Here is a 14,196-nt window from a genome sequence, read left to right on the forward strand (position 1 = left end):
GGTTGTCTGAAATTAGGGCTAGAAGTTTTATGTAATAGAACGGTGAGCTTTAAAGCTATACTTTTAAGTATTAACCTATCTTTCATACTCTCAATAATATTATAAATAATATGAAATTTTTGATTTTTGGAAGGAAGCCAGGATATAATGAGAAATTCACAGGGAAATACCTGGCTATCTTTTTCGACTGTACGTCGTTTATTACACTTTATTTACAAACGATCAATATTTTAATTGCAAACAAAAAACAAGTCTGCCAAGCGATTTTCATTTCCAGTTCGATTTTTCCTATTTCTGTTGACATTTTCAATCTGCAGCGTAGGGCGACACTGCGAAAGCCCAATCACTGCGAAATCAATCACCCACAGGCATCAGAAGCAAAGCCCGAAGCAGTAATCATCATTATTTACATGATACCGCCTCTGAATTGCCTTACCAGACTTTTCACTTTGCCCAGCCATTTGCCTCGCAAGTTGGCAGATAGTCAGCCAGTCAGCCGAAGATGACTAAACGAAATTGTCACAATGCGCACGGAAAATGCTAGTGAGCTCTCCTCTCAGGGCAGGAGTTCTCCTAAAAATCAGAGACAAAGGCAGCAGTCAGAAGCAGAGACACATGTCACAGTGCTTGGGTAGAGGAACTGGCTCCTGGCTCCTTGACAGGATGAATTGAATTGAATTATTCTGCCTCGTGATTTTACTTCAGCTTCTTACGGGCGTCCATGAGGTTTTCACTAAAAGGAAATTGCCTATTTATTTATGACTCGAATCCGATTTGGATCCGAAACAACGCCAGAACGGAAATTAATCATATTAACATGAGTCGCCAAGCATCACAGCTAAATGAGAAGTTCGTGAATTCCTCAACTAGTCGTTGTCATAAATCCTCCAGAGATAAGGGTTGCACTCGAAATTACTCAACTTCCGCGAAAAACGGGTATAGCAGGAAACCTGTTAGAAACCCTTGCAGCTCGCTTTTGCGATCGCTAGATTTGCTTTTGCAGATTTTCGACTTGGTGCTCCTATAATTCCCAACTAGTACTGTCCACATTTGCTAGGGGTGAGCGTGCATTCCAGCACTCGACCTTCCTTGTCTTGGGGAGCAGAAATGTTCAATGAACGTCTAGTGAGGACATTGCTGCTGACACCAATGATATTACCCCCGCTCGCCGATCGTTCGCGATTGGAGTTCGGAATTTTTGGACCAGGCGCCCTTACTTTACAGGGCGCCGCCTCTTAAATGCATATAAAACTAGTTCTTTTCGTCAACTGATAATGGAGTTGAATGCTTAAAATCTGCTATAAAATATATAGACATAAAAGCAGCATTTGATGGATACTCGTGGGCTCTGTAGGATTTTGAAAACGCTGATTCAGCTGATGTTGCAGGCTTAAGGATGCGTTTCGGTTTTACGGCATCTCTTTTTCCATTTCCCAGCCAAGCATCTATTCAGACCAAAACCAACCCGCGAGAACCCCAAACCCAAGAAAGAAAAGGCAAGAAATCGCAAGTGGGGCAACAATAAAGACGTTGACTGCGCTATGCTCGTTAGCCGAAAAGTAGCTTCAAGTATATCTCATGTTTTTATGTGCTCACAGGAACACATATATCCTTTGTCTTACACTTGTGCTCTTTTTGCACCCGGTGCGCGGCGGTTGGGCATATTGATTGCCTCAATAAGAGGAATAGAGGGGCAGGAGATGATGTCTGGGGCCCGATTGATGGAGTGGATTTGTGCGGTAATGCGTATGGAAATAAAAGTGGAAATGGGAAGAAAATGATTGACAGGCGTTTGTGGTTTACCCGCTAAAAGCCCATTATTTCTGTTTTGCTTTCGTAATTCGATAGGTATTTTTAAGATGGGTTACTTAGCTTATTTTACTAATAACTTCTGTTCAAAACTTGGCCATAGCACATACAAATCAGGTTATTTGCTGCACATTGTAAATAGTGAAATTTTTGGTAGTACCTGATTTTTGTATTGTTTGTTTTCAATCTTTTCCGGAGTGCAGTACTTTAAATTAGGTATCCTTAAAATCCAAACCAATCCAAAACGTTCTTCATACCGCGTTTCTTCCGAAATCCATACACTTTCAGCACGGTAAGCAGTTGGTTGATACTTTTTAAATTGTAATTAAGCGTAAATACATTTTCGACAACAGTGCATCCTCACAAAGCTCTTGAGCTCCGCCATTCAAATCAGCTTATCGCACCCCACTGAATCGGACAGCGAACCATGACCTTGTCCGGTTTTCGTGCCGGCTCTTCGGCAGGGCAACAGCGCATCTATTTGGTTGGGCTAGCCGCATCTCGCTACCGGATGGCAATCGAAAGGATGTGTGTGCCAGTCCCTTCCTCGTTCTGTATCCTGTGTGCCAAAGTTGGCACTGCCACTGGTGGCGTGTTGGTAATGGTGCTGGTGTGCTGATGTGCTGGTGTGTCATGCAAGGACCAAAGAGCAAACGCACTTAGACACACCAGCACCAACACCAGTGCCGAGCTCAAACACTTGCAGGCGCACACACACACGCACAGCCGTTGAAAACATTGTAAACTAAATGTTGTTTTATACACCACTCACTCACCCACACAGCCATAATTTACTCTGCTTGCTTTATGGGGGCTTTAGGGTGTGTGTTTGTAGTTTTACCGCGCAGAAAAAGGATATATTCGACTTGAAAACAACGAAAATGGTTGATGGCGAAAAAGTAAAAGTGCACAAAAAGTGCTTGCTTGAAAATGAAAATAGGGAGCAGACAAACAATGTGTATATTTGTTATTGTATAGACTTAAGATAATATTGTAAAATATGCATTTTCTGCCACGGTTTACTTTTTAAAGGCCTGTTCTTTATGTGATTTTTTATTTCTAAAGCAAAAACAGAGGGTATCTGTTAGTGGCAAGACCAAAGCACAGTGTTCTTACTGGATTTTTCGTGTCTTATTCATTCATTCACGCACCCAGTCCGACAGTGAGCTAGTCAGCGAAGGACTCGCCTTTGCGGCATTGCTCATACGCTCAGTGTGCTCTCAGTTATCCTTGCGCGCTGCCAAAGCATTGTTGTGGGCACCCGGCGCCTGTCAGCTGCGGCCCAGAGCTGACTTCCTCGGTGGCCATACGGTTAGTTGGTTAAAAAATATTATTGGGAAAAATGAATTTAATCTGTGCCTTTTTTCGGACGATTTTCATCGCCCGACGCGTTTGCGGTTATTCCGGAGTGTGGTGTGTGGTGTGTGTCCTTGTGCGTGTGAGTTCTGCCTTTCAATTTGATGGCAATTTATTTAATTTCATTATTTACGCAGTCTGCCGTACTTTGATTTCAATTTGTACTTTGTTGCCGCATTACCAAGCGCGCAAATTGAATTTTCACACGTAGCTGGCTTTACCATTTTTGTTGTCCTTTTTTTGAGGACTGAGCCTTGAAAAACATAATTTTTTGTAGAAAAAATATATATATCAATATAAAATAAGTGTATATGTATTTCCAAAGGACAAATTTCGGTCTCACCGGTGGTTGCTGAGTTCCTGAGGACCCGGCCAAAACAAACAGACAAAAATCGATAAATTTCAGGAGTTATTTACAAAAGCTAAACGTTTTTTCCCCGTGGTCCCATGTGTGTCTGTGCGCTGGTGTGTGTTGGCCAATGTGGGCTTTAATTTCAATGGTCATGACAAGGACACTGATGCAAGGTAAAAAAGGACACGAAGTCCTGCCTTGTCTGTCGTCATCAAGGGTGCACAACATATAAAATAAATGGAAGCGTGTAAGCCCGCAAAATCAGTTAAGCCAACCCAAGCATTGGGTGTACCCATAAGATTTCTGCGATTACAAGAAAGTGTCGTCAGTGTATTTATCACACATTTGATATGTTTTAGTTAGTGGTCCTAACCTCATACACAAATATACCCCAAACATCACAACATGTTTAATATTCATTGTAACTCATTTAAAACGCTCCTCAAGGAATAGAACTTCACGTAGAAGGACTCACTGGCAGTCACGGATAGCCTGGAAAATCCAATCAAGCTATCAGCTCATCTGACTTTCCATTTCCACTTCCATCCTCGACTCTTCACAGCCCCCGATTTCCTGCTGTGATTTTATATTCCTCGTATTTCCCTTTCCCCTCGTATTTTATTTTCCTCGCTTAGAGGAAAATCGTCTGCAAAACGAAAACCCCGCTCGCACTTTAAACTTGAGTGTGGCAATTATATTTTTATTGTTTCTGTTGCCAAATTGTCTAGCAAAAAAGTTGATAACCGCCTTGGGCAGCACTTGACTTGAATGGTGGCTGCCGCTCAGCTGGAATGGAGTTGTTAAGGGGCACAAGGACTTTGACGTTTGGGAGGAGCCACTTAATAATTCGATTTTGTGCATCGTTTACGATTACTTCTCCATTACTCCCCAGTTTGGGCCGCTGACAGAGACTGAAATTGTGTTAATAAACATATTTGTTCTTGGCTGAATTGCACTTGAGGTTGCAGAAAAATAAAAGTAGACCAATCAAAAGCTGCTTTCTAGGATAGTCACTAAAAAATTATTCCGTGATTTAGATGCTTATTTGCATTTGTTTAAGTTAAATACTATGTTTATATGCCAATTTGTACATCCCATTTAAACTTCGAGTCGCCACCTTGTTTAACTCCAGCGCAGAAGCGACCTCTTCAAATAATTTTTATGGTAAAATGGCCGGCAGATGAGTGAAGTTTACACAATGTTCGTTGAGACTTACACGAGCATTAAACTATTCTTGGTTCCGCCTGTTTATTGTAGGCGTCCGAATCTGGTCAAAGGAGGAAACTTCTTGCACGAGAGGAAAACTTGGATCATTAAATTTTCATTGTTTTAATTTGCACAACGTGAAAAGCTCCCTCCTGCTCCTGCGCGCTCTTTGTGGGATAGAAAAAGGGAGGTGAGGCGGTGGAGGAGGTGGTGCGGTTAGGTAGCTGGAGTGCTCTATGTGGACGTGCATTGGCGGAGATGTGGCAGCATAGGTTCCTTCGGCTTCCAGAGTCAAAGCCACCACGTTTTACGACTAATTTGGCCAATTTGAGAGCTCAGGCTGCTGCTGGTAAAATCAATCTCAGTCAATTAGGCCAAGCAAAGGAGTCCCTGTGCCCTGCATTTCAGAATCTAGTTCGAGGAAACTGTGAAGAGTTTGTTTTTCTAAAGTATCTTTTAACTAAATGCTTGGTTGTGTTCTGTTCGCTTTCTGGCATGCCCTGCTGCGAAGTTTGAGGAGAAAGTTTCATTTCCTGCCGCTTGTTTGGCTAATTGAAAACAGCATTATGAAAGGAGACACTGAACATGAAATACCCTATAAAAGAAAACATGGGTCTTAAAAGAGAATAGACAGCCACAGAAAATGGTGGGTTTAAAATATTTAGTGGTGGTATATTAATTAGAAACAGCTCACTAAAGCCATCACTGCGTTTAGGGTATGACCATTCCTCTGATTTATGCCTGCAAAATGCCTTTCTAACCAACCCGAATGGGAATGGGACACTCCGCCACCCACTTTCCTCTTTCTAATCGCTTCGGCCATTAGAGCACAAGCTGCGCTAATAAAAATTAATGCGCCCAGCGCTTGGTGGCCCCAGATTCCGCATTTTGTGGATTACCCAAAGGGCGGCGTTGGGTGGTGATACCTGGTGCAGATTCTGCCCCAGTCACTCAACTCGTTATGCAATTTCCCTGCATTGTTTTTCAGTCTGTAAAATGCCCCCCACCTTTCGTCCTTTGTGCTCTGTTGCCAATTTATTCGCACTTATGCACGTGCATACAGCCGCACACAAGGACAGTCGGAGGCAACACACATGATCCTGGCACGTTGTTGGCCGAATCAATTTCATGGCTCGTTCGTCTGCGCCCGAACCGTCCTCCCATACGCCACCCATAGCCATCCACCTAACTGCCGCTCCAGCCGGCCACCTTCTGTTCCCTCACCACCTGTTTTTGATGGCTTTTGCAATTTGCCCGTTTTCTTGTGTCAACAATGGAGCCGGTGGTGAGTGGGCGAGTGGATGGGTGGTGGGTGCTACCTTTGGCCCGGCCAAGCTGTTGACCAAGTAGGAACAATTAAAACGATTTTTCTGGCATCCGTTTGGCACTGCACTTTATCAATGTGCTCCTCGTTTCTGCTTTCCAAATGTCAGCTGCCAAGGACGAAACGATGTTGGCTTTCGTTCTCTGGCTAGAAATAAAGTTACAAGTGCACTTAAAGAAAGCTGTATTAAGTTTGCAATCTACATATTTTGTTTATTATTTAAACGTTTTACCTCTGTACGATTATAATTATATTGTTTAATTTGTATTGCTGTACACAAGAGGGTAAGACCTGATCTTTTTTGTGTACGAGTATGTTTCTATATGCATACTTCAATTGGCCGTCTCGCTGCTGAGTGTCGAACTTGTCCATTTACTGATTGATTTACAATTGTATGTCGTGCATGGTTGGGTTATAAATTACCTGGTCTGGTGAACACGGCTATTAGGAACTGTCATCTGCAGTTGGAAATACAGTTTGTTGTTAAAAAGAACTGGGGAAACTGACGACCTTCTTGGCCACGGGCGTCTACAAATCGTTTGGTCTCAAATGCGAAATATAATTAACATAGCTACGATATGGATCCAAGAAAACGTATTTCCTGCTAAGTTATTGAACTAAATTGAAGGCCAATCCCCAAGCGGAATTTGAACTCCAGTTCATAATAGTCAACCCCTTCATAATCCCTACTCAACTCCTTCGCCTGACCGGCTTTCAACTAACCCTCGGCTCAACTCTAAAAAGCTGATTTCCAAACAAGGAGATTATGCAGTCATCCGACTCAAGGCTTCATCTACATCGAGTACATGAAGCGTGTTCATGTTTTGGCTTTTTTCCTTAAGCTTCTGCTGCCTTATTGTTTGCTTTTTGTTTGGTGGCAGCATGCATTTTCGAGTTGATTATTCTGAGAAAAGTTTTGCCCAACGCCATCAAAACGATGTTCGCACTTTAAATCCATGTGTGTGAGCCATATATTAATAATTCTTGTGTATCCACAATGCCGGCAAATACACAGAAATACAGCTGGCGTTTCTTCGGCTCGCAGAAAAGGTATTAGCACACTGAAATACAATTCATAGGGCTCACTTCCCATTTTTTCCAGAAAGCGTGGCTAGATTTCCCTGGGGGCTCCCCCTCCCCCCTGCATACCAATATGTTGCACATGCCACGCCCTGCATTGGCGTATTTAGCAGGCACTGCCCAAATGCCTTTGGCAGATGCCAAGTCTGGTGTTGCATCTCGCCCTCATCTGCTGCAATTTGCCCCGAAACCATCGGCCAAAAGTGGGTTATGTCGCAGCAGGGGGAGGTGTGCGCTGTAGCTGCCATCGCATTTTGCATGCTTCGTTAAGCATTCTGTACAATAAACAGCAGCTGCAGAAGCATCTTCCGGATATGACGGGAGTGTTGCCGGGAAAGTATAGTTCGGCCAGGCAGCATATGACGGTAACTAGTCCATTCATAGCTCGAATCTTGATAATAATGTATTAAATGATATTAGAATCACCAGCAAAATGTAGCTAACTCAATGTAGCTAGCTCGCAAACCATTAAACCACTTCATGGTAACAAGTTTCAGTGTAAAAATTGTGTGTGCACGCTGTCGCTTTGCTGTTGCAGTTGTCGTCTATGAACAGTTACGAAATGTGTATACATTTTCACATCAAAGAACCAGCAAGCGAAATTTTTCCACTGAGCTGTCTGCCGTCTGCCATCGCTCAGATATTCAGGCAGCTAGTCAGCTAGTCAGTCGGTTCAGTCTGGCTTCAGGAATGCTATTTGGGTTTGCATATTGCACATTGCACATATATTCCCCGCTTGACCCCCGCCTGTGAAGTAGATTGTTTTCGCTGGCTCGCGAAATGAACATCTAATATCGAAATGAAATTGATGATGCAGCCAGAAGTGGATTTCGTTTTCGGAATTACTTCCGACGCGAACTGATGGGATGCGATTGCACAGCGCGTTTCGAGGTTCCAACACTAGTGGTCCCCATATTGGATATGGAACAACTACAAGCTTTTCAACCCATATCATACCTCTAGGTTTCCGTGGGAGATTTATAAGTATAACAGTATGGAAAGAATTTTAATTCAGAATTTTGAATTAAATAAAATTAAGCACGAAAAAATAAAAATAATATTGAAATAAGTTTTACAAATTAATAATACAACACGGGCGCACGTCATCAATTTTTGCCTCGACTGTCATGGCAGTCATCATTCCTTTTCGTGGCAGAGATTTACAATTTTGCCTCATTCAGCCTAAACTGCATTTCCCAGCGAGACACAAAAGACAAAAGGCGGTTAAAAAAGCTGCGGTTGCATATTATTCGCCTTGCATCGTTGTTTATGTATTTGAATACCATTTCAAACTATGAATTTAACGAGTAAATTGAAACGAATCTATAGCCTCTATTCATTGTACTACTAACTTATGTGTTATATTTTCAGGCTCCATTATGTTCCATGTGCGGAGACGTCCAGCGGACTCACAGCCCCGAAGACGAAAGAAAAAACCACTGGGGGCGGCCAATGGGGCCAACCACATATCCGGAGATCGAGAGGGACCCGTCCTGGTGGAAGTGACGCACAGTGGCGACGGCGGTCGGCGGATTAAGTTGGGCAGTGACCCGGTGGAGGTGGGGTCGGCCAACACTAACTGCCTGCAGCTATTCGGACCCTCGATCCAGCCGAGGCACTGTCTCATTTCGCTGCTGGAGGGCGTTTGCACCGTGACCCCGCTGCACACCGATGCCCTGACTTTTGTTAACGGCCACCACATTAGTCAGCCGACCATTCTGCATGTAAGTCTAAGGAGCAGTTCGAAACATGGACCTATTTCGAATTGTACAGTGCGATGAAATCAACGTATCCCGAAATCATCGAACTCGGGAATTTATCCTTTCATTTAAGGCACACGATATATAATGCTAACATTCTTACAGTGCCTAGGGATTATACATATTCAGCTCCTACTATGAACCACTAATATGCTTGTTCTAATTTCTAAAATGGCTTCGTTCGCGCACATGTAAAATGTTGTGCTTCCAGCAGATCTTCGCCGACTCCCTGCAATATACGTGTGCTGTTCTGGGGGTGACCTTTGACGTACCCCTTCATTGCCTAATTGCGAATAATTCGTTTTAATTAGTTGAATTTTCGTGCCCATCACCCGCGTGTGCTCAATTTGACAGCAGCTGGCAGTGCGGCAAGAAAAGTGCCACCATCGACCTTGACCCGGCTGAAGTTTAAAGGGCTTAAAAGCTGCCCATTCCCATCCGGCTATTTTTGTTCTTGCCATTGGGAAGTTTGAAATTTGTGGCTCCAGCCGTCTGAGCGGATTCAATCGCTCTGGCTTAGCCAAAAGTTTATGGGGACAACTTTCGCTTGGAGTCAACTGAAAGATAAATGACAATCGAGATTGACTTGCGCTTCAGGGGTGGCTGAAAAATGAACGCACATTTAAAGTTTAATTATATATAGAAAATCTAGTCAGCTGTATATATTTAATAATGTCTTTTCTGGGTGTAAATGTCGCCATGGGACGTTCGGTTTCGACAGCGAGCTCGGCTTTTCAATTCCCATTCATTTGCACTTCAAGTTCATTATCAGCTTTGAATTTGAGTTCGGAAGGCAATAAAACCGCAGATACCAAAGTGACGGGTGTGTGTGCACATCCCGCTGGCTTTGAGTCGCCGCTGATTTATCTTTTGTTTTGACAACTTTTCGACACACAACGGAAACACAAACAAAAAGCTAGCGACAAGTACAGCAGCTGGGGAAATGAATCCAATTGGGGCTCCAAACTCTCACGCATTAACGGAAAAGCCAAAGGGAACGCCACCAAAAAAAAAACTGAAATTTCGCAGGGTTATGTATTCTGTCATCTGTTGTTTTTGGCTTTCCGCTTGATGAAACTGAAGCGAAACGAACAGAGACAACTTCTGCAGTTGCCCAATATTCTAAAGACTAAAGCAAAGTTAAACTCCCAGGTCGGCAATAAACTCAAAGAGTGTTTGGGGAATTTTCGGGAAAAAGAAAGAAATTCAAGAGCCCAATTTTTCTTCTTTATTTTGGTCTTTGGCCTTGTTACTTTTAGTTTTCCAATTGGCAAATTGGGGTTGGCTGCGGTCCGATGAACCTGAACAAAAATAATGCAAAGCGAGTTTTCTCTTTGGGCTGTGTGTCAAAGATTTGTTCAGCGAGCTAATCAGCATTAGAGAAAAACGCAAACAAACCCAGAAAGAGATAGGCAGTAACAAAAACATAAAAAAATTAACACAGTCCTCCACTCGAATTTCCCCCCAGAGAGGGGCGTCTGTTTGCCAGCTTTGATTTCAAAACGCCCCGAAATTTTCCAGTCGCGGACTTAGTGCCCCAGAATCCGTCAGCCGACGTGCTTCACTCCTCTCTGGCAATGTAAATATTTAAGTAATAGCCGCATTTAATTAAAATTAGTATCCAGTCACCTGAATGCGCCTTAACACTTTAACCCTTGTCACCGATCCGCAAATATAATTAATTCATGTGTTTCGCGCTTTCCTTCCGCAGAACGGATCGGTTGTAATGTTCGGACGGGTGGCCTCGTACCGCTTCCTCGATTCTCCCACCGACGGGCGTTATAACCTGGCTCTGTCGCAATCCCAGCTGGACTCGGCATGTCTTTACGAAAGGTGAGTAATCCGGCTAATATAGAGAATTTCCTAATTTAAGAGCAAACATTTTTGCTAAGCCACAGCTTATATCGCCAATGCTTTGTCAGCAATTGTTTAGTAAGTGTGTTATCGAGTTCCCTTGCAACTAAATCTGATTGAGTTCGAGTAATCATAGTGGAATTATAGATATTATTTTGACTGCATTTTTCAAAGCAGCTTACAAGTGTAAATGACTTTGAACATTTCTATTCTGATAAGTGGGGAGGTTTCGGACACTCACCATTGAAATGCAATACTCTTTATCTATATTGAAATGCAGAACGTTAACTGTGTACTTTTGACTACAACGAGTTAGGAGGATTCACATCTGAAAAGTGGAGTAATCAGTATACATATTTTCCCACCAACGTTCAGAACAGAAGTCAACCCCTGAAGAATTCTCTTTATGAGTGTCCTAATATACGACGTTAGGATTTGCATACTTAGGTGACAGCGGTTGTAAATTTAAAACGTTGTAATTCGCGTTAGGTGGAACATTCAAATTGCTTGAAATCATTCTTAATATGCTGCTATTTATTTATATTATTTTTTTGTTTTATTTACACGCCTTATTGTGCTGTTCATTTATGTCTCGTTATGTGTTGTTTGTGTTTATTGTTTGTGTAAAACATTAATCTCATGCACTCACCAAACCGAACAAATTACCCAACAAATATGCAAAACAATTTGCACAAACCCACACACCCACCTGAACACCACCATCCACCGACCGACGATGCAAATGCCTCCTGGACGATGACAGCCGCTCGCCCACTTCCCCGGGATCCTGGAATGACGAGGATGGAGCCTTGAGTTCGGTGTGTACTTTAGCGAAGCGCTTTTTCTAATTTGTACTTAAATAGGTACTATATTCGTAGACACACAAAAGCGACTACGACCACCACCAGCAAGCGAATCATTCCAGCGCCTACCACAATAATAACAACAACTCCAGTGATCATCACCTGAGCAGCACGCTGCGGGACGTGGTGGACAGCAAGGCAGGACAGGATCAGGGGGCCAGTTCTGGCAACTACGACGGTCAAAGCCTGGAGGGTAACCTGGAGAACGAAACCAAGTCGATTTCCAGCTTGAAGTCAGGTGGTTCCAACAGCCAAGATCGGTAAGATTCGGAGTCGATCGCTCTACCTACTTTAAATTCAAAATTCTGTCTTCAAACCAAACAGGAAAGCCAACACAACTTCCCTACACTTAACTTACACCATCGAGCAATCGACTACGCATATTTGCATTCACTCACTGTCTAATTAATTTTCATTTTGTTTAGTATTCGTGTGTGCTTTAAAGTTGTGCCATAGTATACTTTCCCCTTGCACTGTCCCAACTGCTTTTCGAACTCCTAAATTATCTGTCTTTCTGTTGTACTGCGCTTGACTAATCGATTAACCCTCTTCGATATATAGGTCGCCCAAAATGACCGGCTCAGGCATTTTGGCCGGAGGTGGCAGCGGTTCTGGCGACACCCAGGGACAGGAGCCCATCCTGCCGGCTGTCCTAGAGTTCCCCGAAACTCACCAGGAACTTTTTCTGCGTCACATTATCAGCGAACTGGACGTGAACGTTCCGCACTTTAAGCTGGCACCCGTCTACTCGCTGTACCTGTGTGCCAGGTGGGTAATTCACTATGGGCCATTGGAGTGGGGGCAGCATGAAAGCAGCAGCGACTGCGCTTGTTCGGCTTTTGTTGTTTGAATGTTTGGGTGTACCTGTTTAATTAGAATACTAAAATTTGAATACCGTTTACAATAGAATGCGTTGGCTGGAATACAAAACATGTTCAGATACAGAACTACCAGAATCTGCCAATAACCTAAAAGAAGTAAAGAACTAAATATACCTTTTATAGGATACAACCTTTGGTAATCGGCTAAGTACATTTAAGGTAACTTAAAGTAAGAACAAGGTAGTTACTGAGGTAGGATTTGAGTTAATTTATTTGCTCACATATAATTTGAAATTGATGTGACTGCAGCAATCCGTTTTCACCTGCCTATACATCTACATCTACCGATGCTGAGATGTAAAATGTGCCACATTTCAAGAGCATACTGGCCTCCGACTAATCCATTTATATTTCAATCCCAAAGTCAGGGCTTTATTAAGCAAGACCCCCGGACATGGCAAATTACTGATGAATTGCGACCAGCTAACACCAGCTGACAAATGTCCGGACATAGAGTGGAAAGACATGTAGTAGAGGGCAGTAGTTCAATTCCTCATGCCGCTCAAACAGAACCTTCCCGAGCAGCAGCCAGTATCAACAATTCATTATCAATTATGATGATTTATCTTGGCTGCTGACCCAATTTGTGAGCTATTAATATTAATGTATTCTGACAGCGGGATGTGGAGTAAGCGGAAGGGGCCTAGCAGAAAAAGCTGGAGCAGGAAACCTGGCAATCATTTGGGGAAATCATTTGGGGAGCTTTGACATTTGACGCGTTTGAAAATCAATAGATACAATCAAGTGGGGCTAAAGCGCTCTTTAATAGTGACTGATTAAACAATATCATATTTTCCCTCAGATATCGAGCGTCCACACACTACCGCCCGGAGTTACAGCCCACGGAGCGTGCCCACAAGCTGACCATGTTCCTGCACCATGTGGCTAATCTGGTCTACAGCGTAGTCCAGGAACAGTACACAGATCCCCGGATCCTAGCCTTTTGGATGGCCAACAGCTCGGAGTTCCTGCACTTTCTTAAATCAGATCGCCACATAAGCGCATTTAGTGTTCAGGCTCAAGAGGTTTTGGCCGAGGCCGTGCAGACTGCGTTTCGCAACCTGGTCAACTGCTTCCGATTGGAACTCTCGCAAACCCTCAACCAGTTTCTCTCCGAGAACATTGATCACGACTCCGCGGCGGGTCTCGTACTGACTGTCCTGGGATCGGCGATGGCACTTCTTAGACGATGCCGTGTAAATGCGGCCCTAACGATCCAGTTGTTTTCGCAGCTATTCCACTACATCAATGTCATATGTTTCAATACGGTGAGCGGCCTAAAATGGCCAGGTTATGTTCATACAGAGGTGCCAATATGGCTTGTTAAATAGATTGAAGTATTTTGATGTGAGCAAATAAGGCTGTTTTAAAAAAAATTATATATCTGCATTAATCAACTAGTTTTATGTTGTTTTCAAATATGTAAGATTAATATTAAGTATATTCGAAAAATGACTAGTCCTAAAAAATCTAAAGCATTTAAGAAAGAAATTTATAAAGAACTTGAATATTTGTTTACCCGTTACTTTTGAGTAAATGGGATATAGTAGATTAATTGAAAAGTATGGAAGCGTTTCCGCTCTTGATCAGCATCAATAGCCGAGTCGATCTGGCCAGGTCCGTCTGTCCGTATGAACGCCTCCATCTCAGGAATTATAAAAGCTAGAAAGTTGAGATTAGACATGCAGATTCCAGAGGCTTAGATCAAGTT

General features: G+C 43.0%; 1 protein-coding gene and 1 non-coding gene across 11 annotated transcripts in view; both read left to right on the plus strand.

The window, feature by feature from the left end:
* Positions 1-14,196, plus strand: part of LOC6552377 (afadin) — a 46,242-nt gene that overhangs the window by 22,504 nt on the left and 9,542 nt on the right. For 7 of the 10 annotated variants that reach the window (XM_001978852.3, XM_026984075.1, XM_026984080.1 and 4 more), the window contains 6 exons: positions 8,499-8,851; positions 10,599-10,720; positions 11,505-11,559; positions 11,620-11,864; positions 12,166-12,372; positions 13,288-13,753. In XM_001978852.3, the coding sequence (XP_001978888.2) occupies positions 8,499-8,851; positions 10,599-10,720; positions 11,505-11,559; positions 11,620-11,864; positions 12,166-12,372; positions 13,288-13,753 (1,448 nt within the window). Of the gene's footprint in view, positions 1-3,036; positions 3,121-8,498; positions 8,852-10,463; positions 10,479-10,598; positions 10,721-11,504; positions 11,560-11,619; positions 11,865-12,165; positions 12,373-13,287; positions 13,754-14,196 lie in introns of those variants that run through there. The other 3 variants (XM_026984078.1, XM_026984079.1, XM_015154011.2) reach the window with 3 other exon arrangements.
* On the plus strand, positions 1,083-1,206 carry LOC6552378. Its single transcript, XR_046808.2, has one exon. It is a non-coding gene; the product is annotated as a U4atac minor spliceosomal RNA (small nuclear RNA).

The sequence above is a fragment of the Drosophila erecta genome, unplaced genomic scaffold (assembly GCF_003286155.1).
Source record: "Drosophila erecta strain 14021-0224.00,06,07 unplaced genomic scaffold, DereRS2 tig00000000-arrow-pilon, whole genome shotgun sequence".
NCBI lineage: Eukaryota > Metazoa > Arthropoda > Insecta > Diptera > Drosophilidae > Drosophila > Drosophila erecta.